General features: G+C 41.2%; 1 protein-coding gene across 1 annotated transcript in view; it reads left to right on the top strand.

The window, feature by feature from the left end:
- The window catches only part of SLC35D1 (solute carrier family 35 member D1), a 47,387-nt gene extending 25,512 nt beyond the window's left edge, over window positions 1-21,875 (top strand). The window contains exons 9-12 of the mRNA XM_070405341.1: window positions 3,014-3,081; window positions 4,155-4,233; window positions 7,180-7,262; window positions 16,592-21,875. Of these exons, the coding sequence (XP_070261442.1) occupies window positions 3,014-3,081; window positions 4,155-4,233; window positions 7,180-7,262; window positions 16,592-16,700 (339 nt within the window). The 3' untranslated portion in view covers window positions 16,701-21,875. The remainder of the gene's footprint in view (window positions 1-3,013; window positions 3,082-4,154; window positions 4,234-7,179; window positions 7,263-16,591) is intronic.
- Window positions 21,876-24,504: the final 2,629 nt, after the last annotated feature.

Raw genomic sequence — 24,504 nt, 5'->3', positions numbered from 1 at the left:
TCCAGCTGTTTACCAGACAGTGGTCCAGACAGTCAGAATCAGTCTATTAGAGCTGGTATATCAGACAAATCTGATTGTTTCCCTGGACTTGATTTTATTTATTGTATTATTGATTATGTAGTACTTAGTGCCTAATCCTATTAGATACTCCCTTTCTCTCTTAATGTCCTTAATCGAAGCAACTCAAAAAGGTGTTGTTTTTTTTTCATTACATGTGTTTTCTAAATATTTTTTATTTAAATAAAAGTCCCATTCAAACAGATGCCTAGTTTGAGGGAGTCTTTTATACAAATCATTTGCCCATTGGTTACACTACATTCTTTTCATGCCTGTGGTGAGTATTGGCCTGTGGTATTAGGTTACACCACCAGCACCTAAAACCGGAGAGTTCATCCAAAACAGAAGCGAAGCCTAAGAAAGCATCTTTTATATCCAGTCTGTAATCACAGCCACCTCTCAGCCAGTGTTGAAGATTGCAGGCCTTGGGCAGGGAGCCCATCTAGTTCTGTGTCACACAGAATGAACAAGCGGGCCATTTCTTCCGTCTTCTCTAGAAGCAGAAGTTTTGTTTTAAATGTTTTTTTTTTTCCTCCCTCATTAATAATGTACATGTTTACTGTGACTTCTGTCTTAGGGAGAAGAAAAATTCACTTGCAAATCTACTACTGAGAGATAATAGTGGTGGAAGTTTAAGTCAATAACATCTTCTGTATGTAAACTTGTATGCATTTGAAATGTCTGCATTTCATTCTCTGATTTCATTCTCATAAGAGCAGATGGAGCAGACTGCTTTCTATATTTGTAATATAGATAGAGACTTAAAGAGGTTACAGTGATTTTATGATGGCCTTGCAGAAAGTTAATGGCAGAGTTAGAATTAGAACACCCCCTATTTAATTAACTAATTAACTTTCAAGTACATGAGACAGTATTGTTAAGTGTAATACCATGCTGTACATTAGATCCTCAGAACTTATAACTGGAAGTTTGTGCCCTATGACCAATATCTCCCTACCCCCCAGTCCCTGGTAATTCTCTCTGTCTCTGAGTTTGGCTTTTTAGATTCCACATATAAATGAGATCATACAGTACTTGTCTTTCTCTGTCTAACTTATCTCACTTTGCATAATGCCCTCAGGTTCCAGTCTTGTTATTGCAAATGGCAGGATTTCCTTCATTTCTCATGGTTAAATAATATTTCATTGTCGTGTGTGCATGTGTGTGTGTGTGTGTGTGTGTGTATGTGTGTGTGTGTGTTTGTAACATCTGATTTATCCATTCACCCATAAATGGACACTTAGGTTTTTCCATATTTTATCTCTTTGAGATCCTGATTTCATTTCCTTATATAAATACCCAGAAGTGGAATTGCTGGGTCATATGGTAGTTCTAGTTTTAATTTATTGAGGAACCTCCATACTGTTTTCCATTGAGGCTGTAACAGGGTAGGAATGGCCATTCTAACAGGTGTGAGGTGATATCTCATTGTATTTTTGATTTGCATTTCCCTGATGATTAGTGATGTTTAGCACCTTTTTGTCTGTCCTCCTTGGAAAAAATGTCCATTTAGTTCCTCTGTCCATTCTCTAATTGGGTTATTTATTTATTTATTTTGCTGTCAAGTTGTATGAGTTCCTTACAGATTTTGGATATTAAACTCTTAACAGATACGTGACTTGCAACTATTTTTCCCCACTAAGTAGGTTGCCTTCCCATTTTGTGGATGGTTTCTTTTACTGTGCAGCAGCTGTTTAGTTTGACGTATTTTTTATTTTTTGCTTTTGTTTGTGCTTTCGGTGTCATATCCAAAAAATTGTTATCAAGACCAGTGTCATGGACCTTTTTTTCTTATATTTTCTTCGAGGAGTTTTATGATTTTGAGCTGAAATTTCTTTATCATGATTGTCATGGTGATTACATGACTGTATTTGTCAAGACTCATTGAATTATACACTTATACGTGGTTAATTTTATTTCTGGTATGTTATGCCCCAACGAAGGAAGAACTAGAAACAAACTGAATGTCTACCATCTGTCAAGTGCTGTGTTAGGAATATGATTACATAGATGTGATGTGGGTCCTCTCTCCAGGCAGCTCACAGCCTGTAGAGTTGGTGTAGAAACACACAGGTCAGAGAGATAAGAGCCGGTGGCGGAGTACATCTGCTGAGGCACAACGGAAGGCATTCTTGACTAGGGAAAGTCCCACAACGGAGGCGCTTGACCTTCAGTGTGGTGGGTGGGCAGAAGCCAGGTGAGTGTTGAGGGAAAGGGCATTCCAGGCAAAGGCCTGTGAGTGTGAAACTGCACGGTGACGTTTTATAAACCACAAGGAGCCCACAAGGAGCTGGAGCTGTGAGATTTATGTCAGTGGCAAGAGTAGAAGCTGGCTGGGCAGGTTGGCAGAGAGGTAGAAGATGAAATGTTTCTCAGATTTGCTTTTCAAATCCATATTGCAAGAGAAATTATGTACTTGAGAGAGAAACCCTCCCTCTTGGACGAGAGACGAGATGATCAATGCGCCCATTCATGTCTCTCCGTTTCATTGCTTTTGGCTTAAAGACAAAACAACAAAAAACCTCGCTTTTACTATAACTTTTTAAATAGTAGTTCTCTGTGAACAGACCTCAGCTGAATTTGTGTAGCTAAGGCTGTACTTGAGCTTCACATGTTACAAGGAGGAAGCATGTTTCAGTGTTTGAGAAAGCCTTTCCTACTAGCCATCTGGGAGAACTACTGAGATTTGCCCTGTGTGGCTTGTGCCTTCAAGCAAATGCCAGTTTCTTTGTACCAATAGGGGGAAGTACAAAATCTCCCTTGCGCTGCATTTTGAAAAGGAGAAAACCTTTTGAAACTGCTTATTGGTTCAACTCCATCTATATGAAATTCTTAAACATCATCTATCCTTGGAGGGATGCAAGGAAGTGTGTGGTGGGAGCAAGTACAGGATTTAGATTAACAAATGGGACAGCTAATTTTGTTCTAAAACTGAACGCTTTGCCATATATTACAGGCAATGGATTTTGAAGGCTGGGCTGACACCCTCTTTCTTCTGCAGTTCACCCTCTCTTGTGTGATGGGGTAAGCCTTTGCTGTCTTGTTATCAAGTAGTTTTCCTAGAGAAATGTGTTGGAGGGTCCCTTTGCCTCATTCCTCAGTATCCTCTTCTGTCCCTTGAGTGTATCCGCCTCCGATAATTAAGCTTCCGCATTCACGTGGTTTCACAGCCCTTGGGAATGTGCCCTCAGGGCAGCTAAACTGATCCCAGAGTCATGCTTAGGAGACTGGAGAACAACTAATATTTACCCAATTACATAGTGGGTAATAAGCACCATTATTTCTCAACATTATTTTTCGCCATATATTTCCTTTATATTTTTTCTAAATTGACCATTTGGGAGATGTTGTTGTCCCTTTAACCATGAGAAAGCAGGCTCAGAACTCAGGTAGGTTGCCTGAGTTTGCACAATTAGTGATCGTTGTAAAGCAAGCATGTCAAACTCAAAGGCCAAATAAACAAGGTTTGTTTATGTGGGCTGCAAAAAAAACAAAAGCTTCAATTTTCATAGAAGCGTAGGTTTATTTCGATAGAGACATGCTGAATACAAAGGGCTGAAATAAATGAGTAATTGTTAACATAAAATAATAGAACATTTTAATAAAAATTAATATTTTTTCTTGAACATTAACTTACCAGACACTGAATAACTGCACAAATTAATAAGCGTAATACAAATAAACCTATTTTTCTTGTTCTCCGAAAGCAAAATATTTCTTGTTGTGTGCACCAAACACGTCAGTCCAAGACTAATGATGTGTCAATCGGCTGCTAAAATAGTCACTGCTAGTATTAGTGGAGAGAAATGGTGCGCTTGCGTGTAAGGCGTTAAGGGAAATGAACGCAATATGATTATAGTAATCAGTCATTAGCGAACATTGTAGTTCATTATTAATAATTATGTATAACAGCATATTGTAAAAATTAAGTCACGAAATTTTTATTAAAACGTTTCTTACTTACCATTATATTGGCTAGGCTACAAAAATATTCGTTGTGGGCCGCATGTGGCCTGCGGGCCGCGAATTTGACATGCTTGTTGTAAAGTCAGCACCTGGATCTTACTCATAAGATACCTCTTCCTTCTTTATTCCAGGTTTATCTTGATGTACGCCACAGTACTCTGCACTCAGTATAATTCTGCTCTTACAACTACAATAGTTGGCTGTATTAAGGTGAGTTGAAAAAATACTGTTATCTTTTGGGGACCTGCTTTATTTGAAAATTATTCCTCTCAAATAAGTTGAATATGGTCTTAAGCCATATTTTTTCCTTATTTCTTCACATTTTTTTTTTTTTTTTATAGTCTGACAAATTGTGATGATGGTCTCTGAAACAGTCTTTAAGAACTCAGGGAGGACATCATCTCTACTTTCTAATTTAGCTCCGAGGAGCGTGAGAAAAGGAGAGCCTGTTATCTTAGAGAAGAGGAAGGAGAATTTGGCCTGTTTCTGACGGGGCAGCTGACGAGCTCAGTAGGGAGAGGCCTGTCTTTAACCCCTGCTGAGAGCTGCTCTGTTCTCTGCCTCAGGAGTGCTGGCTGTTTTGTGGGGAAAGAGTGCCTGCCAGAACTAATCAAGGGAGGTTTCCTGTGTGTCAGCCAAACCTAATGGCCCACTTTTAAAAGCTGCGTCTGACTTTCCCAGTGATGTCATTTCCTCCTGATCATTTTATTTGAGTCAGGCTCATTTGTGTTCAGCCAGGAGAGCCAAATTGACTTAAATATTGAGCTGACTTTAGTTGCCTTTGGGACTTCCTTTATGATGCCCCTTTTGTCAAAAAGTGAGGGAAGTGGTTGCAGAGAAAAGTTTTTACTGCTCTGTGTTACCCTTTGCACCCCCAATGGAGTGGTGTCCACATGACCTTATTTTAGAAATTAGATTTGGGTCAAAACTTCATGGAATTGGAGTGTCCAGTGTGAATAGAATTGTAGATTGAACTATAATCAGTTCTTTGAATTCCATTGAAATCTAGACAGTTAATCTACTTTCAAAGGTCTGGCTGGCTGACATGGCTTTAGCGCCCACCGCCCCCCCCCCCCCCCCCCCCCCCCCCGGGCCCAAATGAGCTCTCAGCTCTGTTTTCCGTTTTGTAAAGTAAATGCTTTTAAGAGCAAAGTGGATGGCTTGCATCTTCAGAATAAGAACAGCAAGAGCAGGGCAGCTGGTAACATGTTTTTGGCCAAGAAGAAGGATGGTACAGGAGAGCCTAGATTTAATTTTAATAACTAAACCTGTTTGCTTAGAATTTCTTAGTGCACTTTCTTTATCATTATCAGCATGGGGCACAGATATAGTCATGCTCTCATGAACATGAAGTCCAGTACTTTACTTTTGCTATTTCCTTCTCTGCATAGAACCCTATGAACTTAGTCCAAAGGGATCAGTTTTACTTCCAAACTCCAGAGGGAGGGAGAGAATTGGATTGTCTGTGCGCTAGTAATGTACAATTGCTGTTGCTTCTGTCTGCCACGTGGTATCGCTCTTGAAGGATGTCTTGAACCTTCTGGCAGATGAGAGTCCACTGAAGCCCTTGTTATTTCACTCTCATGAGTGACAGTAGAGCTTCTTTCATTGGCCTCTCAGTCCATACCCTTTAGCTCAGTCATTGTTCCCCAAGGGGCTTTAAGCTGTCCTCTGTGCTTGAGGATCCCAACCCCATAAACCCTTGGGTCAGCATTCCTTGTTTCTTTTAAGTGTGGTGGGAAAATTACTTAGGATAGCTAGTTAAACAAGGAAATTCCAAGGCCCACCTCGGCTATACTGAGTCAGAATCTCTGAAGTAGAGCCTGGAAATTATCATCTTTAACAGTTTCCAGATGATTCTCAGGTATTACTAAAACTTGAAATTAGTTTTGAACTACTAGACTCGTCTGTGCTTCCTGGTTAGTTCTGCTTTGTGGGCATTGGGGTCTTTTCCTGATAGCAAACCTTTGTTAGGCTGCCCTAGTGGTACTTACAGTTTTTCTATCTTCTGCTGATTGGTTTTGCGCAATAAGGATTGGGTTCTCTGTCTTTTCCCTTTCTAAAGTTCCTTGAGCAATTATACAAATTAACCTACCTTCTCCTTGGATCTCTGGATCTCTCTATTCGAAGAGAGTTCCTGTTACACATTTTCCCCAGTTGCCTACTGTTACGTGGCATTTCACACCCCCCTGAAATAATTAAAATGATCAGCTTTAAGGTAACTTACTCTATCCTTAGACTTAGAAGAGGTAGACATAATTTTGAATGCTCAAAGGGCACTCCATTATAAAAATAATTTTGAAGTTTGTTTTAAAGTATAGCACTTTGTGCTTTAGAGGCCTAATCTAGGAGAACCCAGCTACTAAAAATGTTTGTGACATTTACCGTTTATGGCAGTTGTAAAGGCAGAGAGGGAGGTAAGTGACTTAGGAATGTGAAAGAATGGAGGTTAGGGAAGAACTGAATACATTTGGAAAATTTTTTCACCTTTGTGGTCCGAGTTTAATTAAAGGGGACTACAGATAAGCAGAAGATGTTTATGCCTGGGAGTTTAAGTGAGGCAGGAGACGTGATTTTAGGTATTGCTACTTTGAGAGGACTTCCCAGGTGTGTTTTGAAAATAGTAAGAAGGCTCCTCTAAAAACTTTCTTCATGTTGGTAAACTCCCACCATCCCCTTTATCCTTTTCAAAAAAGAGGGAAAGATTCTTGATGTCACCAGGCTTTTCTTCTTCACTGTCCCCTCACAAGTCAGCAGTTACCTCAATGAGAGGAAGAGCTTTCTTTTCTTATTGCTAAGTATGCATTAGTGTTTTATACCCTAGAAACAGCAGTGTTTCTCTATTTAGATTTGTAATGTCAGCCCATACCACAGAGCAGAGAAAGTTTGATAACCTTGTTAGTATTTTTTAGTATTGGTGAAAGCATTTAGCGTCTGTAGAGAAAAAATTGGGCAGAGGCTAATGTCATTGTTTCCTTGTTAGTGTTCTTGCTCATACTACAGTCATTTTAGGCTTGGTGGAATTTTGTTATTACCTGTTTATTTGTTTTTTGTATTTTAAGAATAAGTATTTGGTTCATAGCATGGAGGAGTTTATATGAATATTTAAAAAGCTCAGTTAAACCTGTGTAACAGTGCATTGCTTTTTTTTTTTAGAATATATTAATAACATATATTGGAATGGTCTTTGGTGGAGATTATATTTTCACGTGGACAAACTTCATTGGCTTAAATATCAGGTAAGTAAAATATTTAAATATAACCATTTTGACAAATAGTGTCACAATAAGATTGGGCTATTTAATGTCAAATTTGTTCATTTATTAAACCTATATGTAGTGCTTCCAATGTATTATATATTTAACATCTTTAGGTAGTTCTTTTTAAGAAAGGGAGAGAAAGTGGTTCCATATTTTATGCATAATAGTTGGGGAATCTTTTCTGGAAGTTGAATTCCTTTTACTTAGCTCTTCGAAAAATAGACCTTTACTTAGTATGCCAGATGGCAGTACACTATTCTCAAGAAAATGCAGGGCTAAAGAATACCAGCTCCGTTAGAAATGCATTATATGTGTCTGACTTTGGCCATATCACTGCATTTCTTTAGACTTTATCTTCATCAATGATGAGCGTGACTTGTATGAAAGATCTTTTTCAGCTCAAGAATTTTGAATCTCATGGTTTTTAATCTATTTATACGCTTAAAAATTCTTACATTTGTATTTGGGCCAGACCTCTGTCCTGAACTCATGCTCTGTATTTAACAGCCCACTTGACATCTCCAGCTGACATGTCCAATACTGACCTCCTCTTGGTTTTTCCAAAGTCTCTTCCACCCAAAGCCTCTGCATCTCAGCTGATGGAGACTCCATCCTTCTAGGCTTTCAGTTTTAAAACCTTGGAGTCATGTTTGACTCTTCCATCTTATACCCAGTATCTACTATGTTAGCAAATTCTGTTGGCTCTACCTTCAGAATATATTCGGAAAAGGACTACTTCTCACTGTCTGCATTGTTCATCATCTAAGCCACCAATATCTCTGGTCTAAATTACTGCCTAGTTTCTACATTTGTCCCTGGTTTGACTCCTTTCTTGTCCACCCCATCCGTCAATCCCACCCTGTATTCCTTAACAGAATAGATACTGTATTCCTTGTAACAAGTAAGTCAGAACATATCACTCCTTATTTTACCCCCGCCCCAGGCTCTTCATGTTCCAAAGTGCTGACAAGGCCCTACAGGACCTACCTCCTCTTTACCTCTCCAGTGTCAGCTCCTGCTTCTCTTCTTCTCCGTCACTCCACTTCATCCACATTGGGGTCCTTCCTGTTCCTTTAGAACAGCGGTCGCCAACCTTTCCGACCTCATGGACCACCAGTGGTCTGCGGACCACCGGTTGGCAACCACTGTTTTAGGACACTGGACATGCTCCCACTTTAGGGCTTTCGTACAGGCTATTTCCTCTGCCTGGAACATTGTACTGCCAGATACTTGCATGGCTAACTTCTTTACACCTATAAAGTTTTGCTCAGAGGTTACCTTCTCAAGGAAGTCTACCCTGACCACCTTATTTAAAACTGTAACCTATGGGGGTATGGGAAGAGGGAGAAGAGGCTATAGGGGGGATAAATGGTGATGGAAGGAGACTTGACTCGGGGTGGTGAGCACACAATACAATATACAGGTTATGTGTTACAGAATTGTAAGCCTGAAACCTATATAGTTCTATTAAAACCGTGCCACCCCAATACATTCAATAAAAATAAAAAATATATAATTAATTAATTAATTTTAAAAATTGCAGTCTACTCTTCCCCTTTTGATTCTTCCGAATCATCTTATTCTGCTTCTTTGATTACTTTTTTCAGAGCACTTAATCACTTTCTAATATACTGTATAATTGGCTTACTTATATTTATTACCTATATTCTGTCTTCCCTGCTAGAATGTAACTTCCATGAGGGTAGGGCTCTCTGCCTATATTTTTCACTCAAGTTTCTCAAGCTCCTAGAATGAATCCTGGTTGTTGCTTAGTAAGTATTTGCTCTTTGAATTCTATCTGGATTGTTGAAAAAGCACTTTGAGAACTATGAAGCGCTCGCCTAGAATATGGTAGTATCATCTTTCTCCTTTGCAGCAAATTACATAACCTCTCTGAGCTTTAATCTCTTCACATGTAAACAAATGATAATACCTATTCTACCTCTTGTATGGATCAATATGAGAATCTAACACAAATATTAATAGGTTCATAATTCATCGTTGCCCCTTCCCTGCATCGTTTGCCACTATTGTTGTTGGCATTTTAGAGGAAAAACCGTTGGTGATTTGTGGGATTCGGAGTTGGGGGAATGGTGGGTATACAGTCGACCTGAGAATTGCACATCATAGAGGGAAGATGAGTAGTCGGGTCTCAGACCTGGTTGGAGTTGCCATTCCGAAACAAGCCGTCTGTGCGACTGAGTTAGTTGCTCATCTTCCCTGAGCTTCAGTGTTTGTAATGTGCTAAGGATGAAAATACCTATCATTTTAGAGTTGTTAGAATGAAGTAACCTAATGAGTGTAGAGTACCTAACTCACTGCTTGACATCTGTGCTTAGTAAATATCTCTTTCATTAAAATTTGTGTGGAAGGGCCAGGATGTAAGGAGCAAAATGGTGAACCAGTTCTGACTTTGGACGTGGCCTGATTTTCACTCATTTCTAAAAGTCTGGATTAAAAGTCATTATGACACTATATAGACCTGAGTCAAAGATGCCTTTCTTTTTGTCCCCTTAAAATAATTAACCCGAGAGCCACAATGAAGTAGAAGCTTCTATTTGCATGTTTAGATCTCTACAGTTCAACTCTCTTATAAAATAATCTTAAAAGAAAGGTTAGATATCTTTTTTTCACATTGGAAGCCACTGAAAATAACTTTAAGTTCCCGAGTATATTGGAATGTTACAACTTATGTCAGCCTAACATGTATGAAATCTAACATCTGGAAAATTCTTCCAGTAGAATTTCTGTTTCAAGATGTTGGATTTGATACATGTTAGGCTGACAGAAGTAGGGCTCTGTGGCAAGTCTGGCTCTCTCCAAATCCCCTAAATGCCTTTTTCCAGTGGCCAGTTACGAGGATGCTGGTCCAAGCCTGAGACTGCTACAGAGAGGGTGGGAAGGAGTAGAGAAGGGTGGTGACAGCGCGTGCTGCTGCACTTCTCCCGGTGACTGCACTCTGTCTGTGGCTTCTACTTGAGTCATGTAGCCTTTCCAGGTAATGACACCATCATCCTTATAACTGCCCAGGCTGGAATTCTTAGAATCTCTGGAACTCATCTTAGCTGTAGTCCCCCCCCCCCCCTTTTTTTTTTGCTTCCATTAAAAAAATTATACATTTAATTACAGTAAAATTAAACCCTTTTAACGTACAGCTTAAGAGTTTTGACAACTACTGCACCACATTCAAGATATGAAACATTTGTATCACACCCCCCACACCTAAAAAAAATCTCCCTATGTCCCTTCGCATTGAACCTCTGCCCCTAATCTGTTTTCTGTCCAGAATGTCATATAATGATACATAATATTATGTAGCTTTTGGCCTGACTTCTTTCATCTAACATAGTCCATCTTGCATTTGAGATTTTGTGTTGTTGCATATATTAGTAGTTTGTACCTTTTTATTGCTGAGTAGAATTCTATTCTTTCAATTGGTGAATGGATAAACTGGATATGTCACAGTTTATCCATTCACCAATTGAAAGACAAGTTTCCAGTTTTTAACTGTTTTGTATTAGCTGCTAAAACATTTGCTTAGAGGTTTGTGTGTGACCATAGTTTCCATTTTACTTGGGATAAATACCTAGGAATAGAATTCCTGGGTTGTGTGGTAAGTGTATGTTTATAAGAAATTCCTAAACTATTCTTTGAAAGTGTCTGTAACATTAGGTTATCCTAAAACTCCTAGGCAGATAGATTGGTTCACATCCTGGCCAGAATTGTATGACTAAGGTACTTCTATTTTTAAAGTATGTGCACAGACCAACACTTATCTTAGTATAGCAAGGACATAAATAGATCCCTGGGAAGGCAACAGTTAGGAAGTTAATGTTTGTTGAGTGCTTGTAGATGATGGTCACCTTTATAGAGTCATCTCATTTAATCATCTCACATAATAATGAAATCAAGGTCGGAGAGGTGAAATAATTTGCCCAAAGTTACACAGCTATTACCATAGTAAGAATCAGAGCTGAGATTCTAACCCTGATCCAACTTTTAAAAGATGCCCTATAATTCAGCCCTGTGAGGGCACATGGGATTAGAGATTAAAATGGCCCTTCTTGTTTTGAACATTTCCAGAGTCTCCTTGCTTACTTCCTGCCTGATTTGTCTTTTATTCTCCTATTTCCCTTTGCAGACAGGGAAAGAATCAGAATTGTTGAGCCCTTTCTGTACATATATTAAAGGAAGTAACTACTTAGTGCATGCAAAGCCATAGGCTAATTTTTATTTTCAGGGAATTTGTAATCTAGCTGGGAAGATTTATTCATAAACAAATGTATAATAGGTACCTACCAGGCACCAAACATTGTTGTTGGCAGTGGAGATAGAGCTGCTATCAAACTGATCAAAACCCTTTCCCTTCATGGCGTTTTCCTTGTAGTAGAGGAGACAGAAAATGAAGGAAGAGATAAATGAGTGAACTATGTGCGGGTGATAAATGTTAGCTCTGATAGATAGAATTGCAGAAAAATAAAGCAGGGCAGGGGGGGACAGGAAGTATTTCAGGGGTGAGGGAACCTGCTGAAAGGTTATATGTTATGTAAAGACCTAAAAAATGGAGGGAATGAGCCACATTGATTTCTGGAGGGAAGAGCAAGTGAAAAGGCCCTGAAGTGGGCCTGGCCGGTGTGGCTCAGTGGTTGAGTATCAACCCATGAACCAGGAGGTCACAGTTCAATTCCCCGTCAGGGCACATGTCCAGGTTGCGGGCTCAGTCCCTGGTAGGGGGCATGCAGGAGATAGCCAAGCAAAGAGACTCTCATCATTGATGTTTCTATCCCTCTCTTTCCCTCCCCTCCTCTCTCTGAAATCAATTAAAAAAGCATTAAAAAAAAGAAAAAGGCCCTGAAGTGGGAGTGTGCCTGGTGTGTTCAAGGAACAGCAAGGAGGCCAGTGTGGCGGAGTGGAGTGAGTGAGTTGAGATGGGGTGGAGGAGCACATTATGGACTACAAGGAGAGATGGGGGCAGCTGGACGTCAGGACTCTGTGCCTGGCGCTGAAGTGGCTCTACTGAAGGCATTTTAGTTTGCATTTGTGAATGGCTGTCTACTTCTCTGTGGCTGGAAAATGTGTGCATGGCTCTAGGTCTAGGAGAGGCAGGTTGTGTTTGCATGGCTTTGGGAGATCAGAAGGGGATCAGAGCCGAGGAGGGGCACAGCTCGGCACTTTCCAGTCTTTCCTGCATTATTCTAGCTAGACCCCTGTCTGCAGGGCACGGTAGCTTTGCCTTTCTCTTCTGTTTATCTCCTGGCTGTGTCTGCCACAGTCTCAGTGAATCTGGTAGTAGTACTATGTGATGTGAATATTAGGCAGCTGGAGAATTGCTTGAGATTTAAAAAACGAATATTTAGAATGGTCGAATATATAAACACCAGTTGCAAAGTATCAGAAGTTATCAAATTTCATGTGAATGTTTGTGGAGCCAGATTAATGAGAAGTTGTTCTGTTTTTGAAGTGGTAGAAGATCCTGGTTCACAATCATGGTAGTGATGTATGAAAATTCAGATATAGGTCTCCCCCCTCCGCCCCAAATCTAGGCTTTTCCCTTTCTCTTTTCCATCTTCTTCTTCCCCTCCTCTCAGTTTCCCTGCATTCCCAAAGTTGCCAGGAAGCAGTTTTAAAGTTTACCCTTGAATAGCACAGGTCTGAACTGTGTGGGTCCACTTGTATATGGATTTTTCAGTACCTGTGTACAGTACGAGAACTATTCTTTCTCCTCTAGCTTTACTTTATTGTAAGATTATCTATAAATATAAAAGCTTAAGCGACCGTTATGACCCGTCGACCAGTTGCTATGGCGATGCACTGACCACCAGGGGACAGATGCTCAACACAGGAGCTTCCCCCTGGTGGTCAGTGCGCTCCTTCAGCCAACCTCCCATGGCCGGCCAACCTCCCGAGGTCCCTTCCCCTGGCCAGCCAGCCCCAATTGGCCCTGATCACTGACCAGGCCGAGGGACCCCGCGCCTCTAGTCGTATATAATACTGACAACATAACAAATATGTGTTCATCAACTGTCTATATTTTCTGTAAGGGTTTCAGTCAACAGTAGGCTATTAGTAAAGTTTTTGGGGCATCCAAAGTTATATGTGGATTTTTGGCACCCTTAGCCCCCATGTTGTTTACGGGGCAACTGTATGATATTCCCTTCCAAAGCATTAACTCATGACTGCTTGGCACATGGTATTCTTGTTGATGAATATTCAGTTCTCTTCAGGTGATCCAGGAAAGGTCATTTCTGAGAATTTATATACCTGATAATGATCAGGTCAGGAATAAAGATGAGATGGAAAATCTTGTACTGCCTCTTGTTGGAACTTGTGAGACTGAACAGTCTGTGCTCTTCATTCTCCAGAGTTCAATAGTCTCTGTATGTGGTTTTGCGCCGGTTATGTGGCAACAGGGTGCCCTCTTGCATCAGGTTAACTCTGATTATACCACCATCCCTTTATTAACATTGCATTTTGCCTCTGGCTGGTGAATATCAGAGCTGACAGAGGAGGGAATAAATATTTCCTGATTGCTTAACTGTGTGCCAGGATTAAGGCCTCGTTCTTTATACATGCTATCTCACTTAATCTTCAAATAAGCCTAGATAGATAGTATTTTTAAAAAAAAAATATATTTTTACTGATTTCAGAGAGATAGAAACATCAATGATGAGAGAGAATCATTGATTGGCTGCCTCCTGCATGCCTCACACTGAGGATTGAGCCCACAACCCAGGCATGTGCCCTGACCAGGAATTGAACCTTGATCTCCTGCTTCATAGGTCGATGCTCAACCACTGAGACATGCCGGCTGGATGGTAGTATTATTCTTCTTTTAATAACACAGAAATTAGAATCTCAGATAAATTAACAAATTTTCCCAGGGACACCGAGCTAGCAGTATATTCAAGGTTGAACAAAGGCCTAACTCCACAGCCATTGATTTTTCATTACACCAACTGCACTGACAGCGTAGGGTCCCGGATCTCCATAAGGACTAAGCCTGGATTAGGTCCTTGTCGTCTGGCCTGCGTTGCTCCATTATTCCTCTCCAGGTGAAACTGGCCTAACAGGAGCGACAAAGATGAACTTGACAGGAAAATAGGTTGTCATGCGAGTGGGAATCTCGAGGAGACTAGCATGACAGAAAGAAGGAGCAGTCCTTCCACTGTGTTGGGGCATGGAGTGGGGTTGGTGGAAATTGACCCCCATGTAGCTGTACAGTGAACCTCAAGAATATTTAGCCTCAGTCCAAAGGCTACACAGTAAACCATCTCCTTAGGTCCTAGCCCAGCGGCCAGGAAAAGTTATCTACTTGGTGCACTAGAAAATTAAAAAAGTTTAGAGAAGAGAGATAAAATTTAAAAAAAAAGAAGTGGAATAAAGTTACCAGATGAAGAAGATGAGCAGACGAGCTCTGTGAACTGGCACAAGGATTGGGTCATGAGGTTCCTTTCTGTGCACAGGGCCGTAACGGATATCGTTCAGCAGTTATTTACTGTGCTGCTACAAAGTGCCAGGCCTGTGCAAGGGACTCTGTCAAGCTGAGAGTAAAGCCCTGGGAAATTTATAGGCCAATGGGAACAAGATAAGGACAGGCACCTGCAACATCCAGTGGAACAGGGGCCAGCGGGAGGAAGCCATTTCAGTAGGGAAAACTGGACTGACGGGGTTCTGTTCTGGCCCATCATTCGGATGTTTTGTGACCCTGAGCAAGTTATCTTTTGCCTCTGGGACTCAGTTTTTCTCATCTGCAGAGATAGTGTACCTTGCAGGAATATTGCAACAGCAGATGTATATACAATAACATGACATGTAATAGAGTTGCATAAATGGCCACCATTTGATTATTTTTTAAAATATATATTTTATTGATTTTTACAGAGAGGAAGGGAGAGGGATAGAGAGTTAGAAACATTGATCAGCTGCCTCCTGCACACTCCCCACTGGGGATGTGCCCGCAACCAAGGTACATGCCCTTGACTGGAATCGAACCTGGGACCCTTGAGTCCGCAGGCCGATGCTCTATCCGCTGAACCAAACCGGTTAGGCAACCACCATTTGATTATTAAGTGCTGTGAAATGCCTCATCATCCTTACTTGCGGGAGCGAGGCACCTCTCACCAAAGCCCGGAGGAAAAAGGAACTGATTTCAAATAAGCAGCACGTTTATGAGCCAAGTGGTCAAGCAGAAGGTTGGGGCCAAACCTAGGGCAGGGACATCTGAAAGCAGAGCCCAGGCCAGGCTGCCAGCTGGAGACCCAAGGGAGCCACGGGGGCAGGCTCAGCGGAAGGGCAGGTCAGGGCTGTCTCTCAGCTCCTCCACTGACTTTCAGTTCAGTGATTCAGGCAGGAAGCCTTGTGTGTAGGTGCGGTTGAGATCCCCACAGAGAACAGATAAGAGTAATCACTGTCCCTAAAGAGTGAACCCCCGGGGTGGTAGGTGTGGTTGGTGGACAAGTGAAGGGCATCAGCAACCCACACCCAGGCTGAGAGCTCAGACAATGGGTTTTCCACTGCGGATGTGATTCTAGTCAGAAGAACCGGCTCCGAATCTCCCAGCATCCGCATGCTTTCTTATTCATTGCGATGATTTTTATTTTTATTAAAAATAACATTTGCCTTGAATGATTATCTTAAGAAATGCAGAAAATACGAATAAAAACGAAATCACCTATAACCTCACCATCCAGATGTAACCATTGTTAATATTCTTGTGTTCCTTCCAGACTTGATTCTGGTGCATATCAATATACATATTCTTGTTTATTTAAATAAAATGGGATTAGATAATAGTTAAAGATTTGTGAGATTTATTTCATTTAAGATGCCACTGCCTGTTTTTATTTCACATCATTTTAATGGATGAGTGTTATTTTATTGTATGAATTTATATAATTCCTCACTGTGGGACATTGACCCTTTAATTTTCTGCTATTATAAATGATGTGATAAACACTTTGTTGATAAGTCTAAGGAGATGTGCACAATTCATCAGTGAAATAGATGGCTAGGTCAAAGGATACGCAGAATTCTAAGGTTTATTTTATTTCAACAAATTGTCTTCCAAAAACCTTGTATAAAATTGGCAGTCCTGTTGACAAGTCTGTGCGAACATTCATCTTCCCAGAGCGTCAACCGCAGTAGATAATACCAGGATAGGGGAGGGTCTCTCGTTCGTTAGATGAAAATGCTGCATCTGTTTTAATTTTATGGGCCGTTGATTTATACAGGTGACTCCACCCTCACACCAGTCTCCCTTGCATTTACCATCCCTTCCTTACTCCCTGATGATGTTTTTTATTTTGCAGTATTGCTGGGAGCCTGGTGTATTCCTACATCATTTTCTCTGAAGAGCAGCTGAGCAAACAGTCGGAGGCCAGTAACAAGCTGGACATTAAGGGGAAAGGAGCAGTATGACCAGAAGATTGCTTCAGCGACGTAGGCCTAAGACTGATCAGCTTGGAGCACTGGCAATTCTTACACAGATACTGGGGTGTCTTGATTATGGAGAAAATACCATTCCTTTGCACTTATACAATCTTAGGATTGATTGCTGCCTTTTAACATTTTATGAGAGAAACTTATAATTGACTCTATTTTAATTATGCCATTTGAATTAATTTATATCAGACTGGAAAATGCACCAGGCTTTTTAATTTATTTTTCTTCTGTGCCGACAGTGAACCATCGGTGTTTGGAAACTGTTGTATTCCATACTTTTGATATCCAGGTGTCCCTGAGAGCTGCATCTATAAAGTGCTCCTCATTCAAGTCATTGCTGCGTCTGGAGGCAGGTCTAGCCTTCCTTCTGCTGGAAATGCAGTGGAGTATCGGCAGTGTCTCTTCTTTGAATTACATTTCTTAACGATTGCATTGTCTTCATAAGGATATCATCGTTGCATTTGCCAAAGACTACAACTTTGGCTCTAAAAAAATAGGCGGGGCTTTGAGGTGTATCGCTTTGCATGTTGGCTTTCCTGAGAAGTCCTGGGATGAGCAGAGTGCATTCCTTGAAAATTTGCTGTTCCCTCTTGGTTGTGTGGGATGGGGATAATGAAGTGCTGGAGGAAGCACTTATCTATCTCTCTGATTCATTCATTCACCTAAAATGTAGTGAGTGTGTAACATGTGCCAGGCCTGATCCTAAGTGCTGGGATACAGAGAGGTTTTCTGGAAGTCGTTGGATGAGCTCACTTCGGCCGTAGTGACTGAGTGAGGTAAGACAGAGAACTCAGCTCGATCCATCCATTCAGCAGATGTGACTATGAACAAGTCGTAGAACTTTATCCAGTTCTTAGACACTGCAATCTATATGTGGTGCACCCACCCCACCTCACCCACAGCAGTGTGAAACCAAACGCTGAGGTGTGAGATCAGAGGCATGTGAAGAGGTGCATTTTGTGAACCATGCAGCCCGGCTCTTCCCTGAGTGAGAATGGTAGGCAGGCAGGCAAGGTGACCCCTGTGTATTTCCCCGTGCATCCCTTCTCTGGGTTTAGCTGCTACTCTTTTTACCCCTCTTTAAACCAATATGACTGGGTCTTCCATTCCTGAATGCATTGGCTTGAGGGGAAAGACTGGTTAGATGTTTGTATATTGTCGAGGTCTGGTTGGTGTTAGAGCTGTCACCTTTCTCTGGATGGCATGAGCACACCTCTCTCCTGTGGCCACTCCTACCTACATTCTGCGTCTTTGTCCTTTCACTGCCTTACTGAGGACACCAGCTTCTCTCAAGCCCAATGCTGCATTCTGGGAGAACAGCTGTGAATGGACATTGAATTGCCTCTTTGGGTGGGCCAGGGTGTTAAATTCAACACAGTCCTGTGACTTGGTTCAGACACATCTGCTGACTTTGGGGAGGAGTGTTTGCTCAGCCAGTTGTGCAGTGAGTATGCAGGAGGATGGATCACACTATATGCCAGCGCTCTCCTCTAACTCCCAGGCTGGCCGCAGCTGATACGCACTTCTGGCTGTGACTTGCCTGTCACTGCCTGGGTTTGCCTGGGCACAGTGGAAAGGCATTGTGAGACCTTATTCCAGCAGTTCTGTTTCTTTTTCTACTAGCCACATGGAAGAAAGAACTTGGACATTAGAAATAATTTGTGTTGTAGAATTTCTCATCATGAAAGGCCTTTGGATGTGTTTCGAGGTGTTGAACTAGAACCCCACCAGGAGTTGAATTTCCTCTTGGGGTCAGGTTCCCTTGAATATTCGCCATCTCTCCAGGTTTATCTGAGAAAATTATGTATAAGTTACAGCTTTGCTAAATGCACATGATCTCAGGGCCCATACCCTATGCTGAACTGACTGACCAGACGCAATAGGACAACTTATAGCTCCTGTCTGTATGTGCTGTGATTCCTGGATGCCCCCTTCAACTGCCATGCACATTGCAGGATAAGAGGAAGCAGCCTGGGGGAGTTGGGGTCTATTTGAGAGTTCTGTCTGAGCAAGGACAGAACTGGCCAACCGTTTTGGAGTTTGTTTCCATTATGTGCAGCTTGGTTACAGCAGGGCGCTAGAGATTTACCTAGTGCTATAGCATCATCCAGGCTGTCTGGAGTGTATCCTGAGGTTGATATCTTACAAGGTCAAACATTCTCTGACCTGTTAACTACCTCCTGGGAGGAAAAAGCGGCAGTGTCGAGTTCAGCCTGTAATTTGCTCTGTGAGACAGATGAGCTGTGGAGAGAATTCTTTTAAAGCAAAATTCTGACTAATAGCTTCTTTTTTAGTTAATGACAGTAGAGTCCTTTTTGGTCAGTTTGCTTTCAGTCAGTGCCAGATTGATTCAAATAACCCTGATTGATGGGGCTACACATTGCCAACATAACATGTCCAATGATTTTTAATTACCTCATATGGCTCTCGACTTTATGAGTCAGTCATTTGTAGGATCCATCTTGAATGTAGGTGGAAAGTTTTCGGTAGTCCTATTGTATCAGAAATCCATGGAAAGTTCAGGTCAGTAAAGCTGACAGGTGATCTTCATGGAAAGAATAATAGAATTTCACACATTTGACTGGTTGGGAGTAGTACCTAGGAATTTAGGCTTGCCTTTCCTTTGTTATCATGGCCTTAGTCAGTGAGCAAAGATTTACTGAGCATCTATTTGATGCCAGTCGTTATGCTCAGTGTTTTTTTTTTGGGTGGCAAAATTATGCTCAGAGATTAAGATTGCTTTGCCAGTATTTTATTTAACACATGTTCACTGTAGGAATTCTAAAAATTTCCTAAGCCCATACAAAATAACATACTCCAAAGCAATGATAGATTAGTTACACTACTGTTCCAGGCGAGGGAAGGTGAATGAAATAAAGCCCAAATCTAGTTGAGGTGTACTTTTTCTATAAGGTTGGTTCTTGGGAGAGACAGCTTAATCAACGGAGTTGCCTTCCAGCTGCCAGCACAAACCAGGTCGCTTGTGCTAGAGCAGATTGCTGGGGAATGCTGGCCCTAGCTGGCTGGCTAGATGTCCTCTGAGAGGCTGCTGCAGGCTCTTGTCACTGCTGGTAGGAGTCACCATTACTGTGGGGAGCTATTGCCCAAAGGTCTTGGGAGAGCTGTTTAGATCATCAGCAAAGGGTCTCCTTGCCCAGAGAGAATTTCAAATAGACCTCATAAACTCTCTTCACAAACATGCAGACTATTTATAGTCTAAATAGGCCCTCTCACAGTTGCTTCCTCTTGGGATGTTTTTTATTGATAGGCCTCCAGGGACGCTCCTCAACAGCTGAGATGATGTCATCATGACACATTTTACTTCACTTTTATATCAAAACAGCTTTACTCTTTAAAAAAAAACAACATATTTTTATTGATTTCAGAGAGGAAGGAAGAGGGAGAGAGAGAGAGAGAAACATCAATGATGAGAGAGAATCACTGATGGGCTGCCTCCTACATGCCCCCTACTAGAGTTCAAGCCTGCAACGAGGCATGTGCCCTTGACTGGAATCGAACCCGGCACCCTTCAGTCTACAGGCTGACGCTCTATCCATTGAGCCAAACCAGCTAGGGCAAAGCAGCTTTACTCTTAAAACAACTTTATTTTTGTCATAAACAAGTAAATTTGAAATCATATCAAGCCAATATACAACACGAAGCTCTGGGGAACATGAGATGAATAGGACATGTTTCTTGCTTGTATTCTTTAGCAAGACCCTAACTGAAAGAAGTAGTTGAAGGAGTCGGTGATTTATCAGTATCAGTGAGTAGGGGTGACCCACCCATAAAGCTGAAGCTTTTTTTTTTTTTTTTTTAACTCTACGAGGACTTTTATAATTTATACTAGTCTTTTAGCTCTGAGATGTGCCAGGCTATTAGAATTCCATGGCTACCCTGAGTCCCTCTTCCCTTTACTGCGTTTATTCTTGCTTCCCCATAACTTTGTATTATTAGTTCCTCCTAATACTAATATTCAAAAGAAATGAGGTATTGGATGTAAAACTACTCAGCACAATGCCTAGTATATATTAGGCCCTTGGCAGATTTTGTTACTGTCATTTTATGGTGAGACTTTAGGCAAAACAAGTTTCTTAAGTTGTGTTCTTTACATGCTAGAGGCCTAGACAATGTGTGTATTTCTTGAGATACGTGACCTGTACTTTGTTTGCTTCCGGAATGCTTAAATAACAGTGTCTTTTCAAGATCTTTTAAAATTCCTACCGGATATACCATAATTGTGGCCATTGTGTGATGCAGGTGATTCCACGTTGTTTTTTAAAAATGACGGAATTATTTATATTTTTACGGTAAATTTCAAGAAACAAACATTATGTTACCTCTTAGAGCAGTGGTTCTCAACCTTCTGGCCCTTCAAATACAGTTCCTCATGTTGTGACCCAACCATAAAATTATTTTCGTTGCTACTTCATAACTGTAATGTTGCTACTGTTATGACTCATAATGTAAATATCTGATATGCAGGATGGTCTTAGGCGACCCCTGTGAAAGGGTCGTTCGACCGCCAAAGGGGTCGCGACCCACAGGTTGAGAACCGCTGTCCTAGAGGAAGGTAATTACACTTCAGAATGGTGATTCAGTTAAAGCGTTTCCAGTTTGTCCCTTTAAGGTGGCTGTTTGCATGCCCGTCATTCCTCCTTCCCTTCTCCAAAATAAACGCCCGGACAACGCGCTTCGTCTGCATCTGCGTCTGGGTTCATCTCAGTTGTTGGTGTTTGTGAACCTCTGGCACCTTCACTAAACCTGTTTCTAGTACTTGTGTTAGGCTCCCGCTTCATCATGGTTTGAGGAGACACTCTATGGTAGGGTGGTGTTGTTTTTTTAAGCTTTCTTTTTTGAAAATACTTTTAAAATAAATCTACTGGTTAGATTTATTATCTCACAGAAATGTTTTTAGAGATTATGTTGTTCATAAATGTTGCTTTCTCATGCTGATGATCAACTGATTTTTGTCTACAAAGGTTGGCCTATTATAGTATTTTTTCAGTGTAGATTCTATTTACCAAATGACCATTTTAGTGTTTTTAAGAGGTACTGAGAATTGAGATATGTAAACCAGGTGACATAAACATGAAAATTATGTGCCTAAATATTTTTGTAAAGTTGTCAAATAAACACTTTTTCTCTGAACACATGTATCTGCAACATTTTGTTTATCTGTTCACCCATTGATAGACACTCAGGTTGCTTCTGCCTTTTGGCTGTTGTGAGTGCTGCTGCTGAGCGTGGGTGTCTTAGTCAGTTTGTCACCATGCAGAAACCTTACTTCCTTTTCTCTGGCCTTTTATTTTGATGTTTTCCCTTTGACTCAGACTGGCCTCACCTAGCGCCCTGCCCTGACTCACACACCACCTTCTCCCTTGCTTAATCGTTAAGCCCTCAGGACAGTGAGGTTCTGGTCAGCATCCAGTAATCTTAGGAACAAGCCCCTGGGTCTATTGACTATTGAGACAGGGTTTTCAATCAAACGAAGCCTAATATCTTGGCCTCAGTTGTGTTTTAGCTCGGGAACAGGAAAGTGGAATGACCCCACAGAACAAATCCTTGTGAAGTTGGATAGAGCAACTCCATGGCTGACATGAGGACTGAACGCAGTGATCAATTACCCATATCCTGGCACCAGCCAATCAGTAGAGACCACAACCCTAACTCTTTTAGTCACCATGGTTAATGACTTTTCCCCTGTATAATCCTCCCCACCCCCGGAAGCTATCAGGGAGCCAAGTATTTGAGTATGAGCTACCTGTGTCTCTAGGCCTGGTGCCATCTCCTCAAGAAATCCTTACTTTCTTGGCTGCAAACTCCTGTTCCTGTCTATTGGGCTTTGACACATGCAGGCGAATGAACCCCTTCAGTCCGGTAACAAGTTAGGACTGCTATAACAAATGACCACAGGCTGGGTGCTTAACCAACAAGCATTTATTTCTCACAGTTTTAGAGAGATGTGCAGGGTCAAGGTGCCGGCAAATCCAGGGTCTGGTGAGAGCCCTCTTCTGGGTTTGGAGATGTCCGTCTTCTCATAGCCTCACATGGTGGAGAGCAGAGAGAGGTAGCAAGCTGTATTTTGCCTCTTCTTAGGGCACTAATCCTATCAGGAGGGCTCCACCCTCATTACCTAATTACCTCCCAAAGGCCCCATCTCCAAATACCATCACCTTGAGGATTAGGGTTATTTTTATATAAAGAATTGTTTTATTGATTTTTTTTTTTTGTGAGAGAGAAACAGATTTGTTATTCCACTTATTTATGCATTCATTGGTTGATTCTCCTATGTGCCCTGACTGGGGATCGAGCCTGCAACCTTGGCATATCTGGATGACACTATAACCAACTGAGCTACCCAGCCAGGACAGGATTAGGGATTTTAGCATAAGAATTTGGAGGGGACACAAAATCCATAGTAATGGCTACTCAAATATGCTTTCAGTTATTTTGGAATCGCTGGGTCCTGTGGTAATTCTATTTTCGACATTTTGAGGAACTGCCACACTGCTTTCCATGTGGCTGTGCCATTTTATATCCCCACTAGTAGTACACAAGTGTTCCAATTTCCCCTCATCCTTGCCACCACTCATTCTATTGATAGTAGCCATCCCAGTGGGTGTGAGGTGATATCTCATTGTGGTTTTGATTTGTATTTTCCTGTTGATTAGTGGTGTTGAGCATCTTTTCTTTTCTTTTTTTTTTATATATTTTATTGATTTTTCACAGAGGGGAAGAGAGAGAAATAGAGGGTTAGAAACATCGATGAGAGAGAAACATCGATCAGCTGCCTCCTGCACACCCCCCACTGGGGATGTGCCCGCAACCAAGGTACATGCCCTTGACCGGAATCGAACCTGGGACCCTTGAGTCCGCAGGCCGATGCTCTATCCACTGAGCCAAACCGGTCAGGGCTTGAGCATCTTTTCTTATGCTCATTGTCCATTTATATGCTTTCTTTGGAGAAATGTCTATTTGAGTACATTTTTTTAATTGGATTTTTTTGTTGAGTTGTAAGAGTTCTTTATAGATTGAGTTTTAACCCCTTACGAGATAGATTATTTGCAAATATTTTCTCCTATTCTGTAGGTTGCCTTTTCATCACTCTTGTTGATTGTGTCCTTTGATGCACAATTATATATTTTGATATTGTGCTGTTTATTTTACTTTTATTGACTATGTTTTTGGTGTCATATCCAAGAGTTAATTGCCAAATCCATTGTTATGAAGCTTTCCCCCTATTTTTTCTATGAAGAGTTTTATAATTTCAGGTCTTACATTTAAGTTGTGGATCCATTTTTAGTTAGTTTTTGTGTATGGTATAAGGTAAGGGTCCACCTCCATTCATATGCATGTGAATATATCCAGTTTTCTTGACACTTTGTTGAAGAGGCTGTCAAAGCATGTTTTTGTTTTTGCTAATCCTAACCCAAGGATATTTTTCCATTAATTTTATTTTATTTTTATTTTATTTATTTATTTTTTTTAGAAAGAGAGAGAGAGAGTGGAAGGGAGAGGAGAGACCAAGAGAGAGAAACATCGATGTGAGAGACACATTGACTAGTTGCCTCCTGCATGTGCCCCAACCAGGGCTGGGGATCGAGCCTGCAACTGAGGTATGTACCCTTGACTGGAATCGAACCCAGGACCCTTCAGTCCTCAGGCTGACGCTCTATCCACTGAGCCAAACCAGCGAGGGTAAAGAATGTGTTTTAAACAACTTTTAAAAGTGCTCTTACAGTTTAACTTTCTTTGTAATTGGTGATATATCTGCTCT

The sequence above is a fragment of the Myotis yumanensis genome, unplaced genomic scaffold (assembly GCF_028538775.1).
Source record: "Myotis yumanensis isolate MYYU_CA2020_CCGP unplaced genomic scaffold, mMyoYum1.0.hap1 SCAF_2, whole genome shotgun sequence".
NCBI lineage: Eukaryota > Metazoa > Chordata > Mammalia > Chiroptera > Vespertilionidae > Myotis > Myotis yumanensis.
This window is presented reverse-complemented; position numbering and strand designations above follow the sequence as displayed.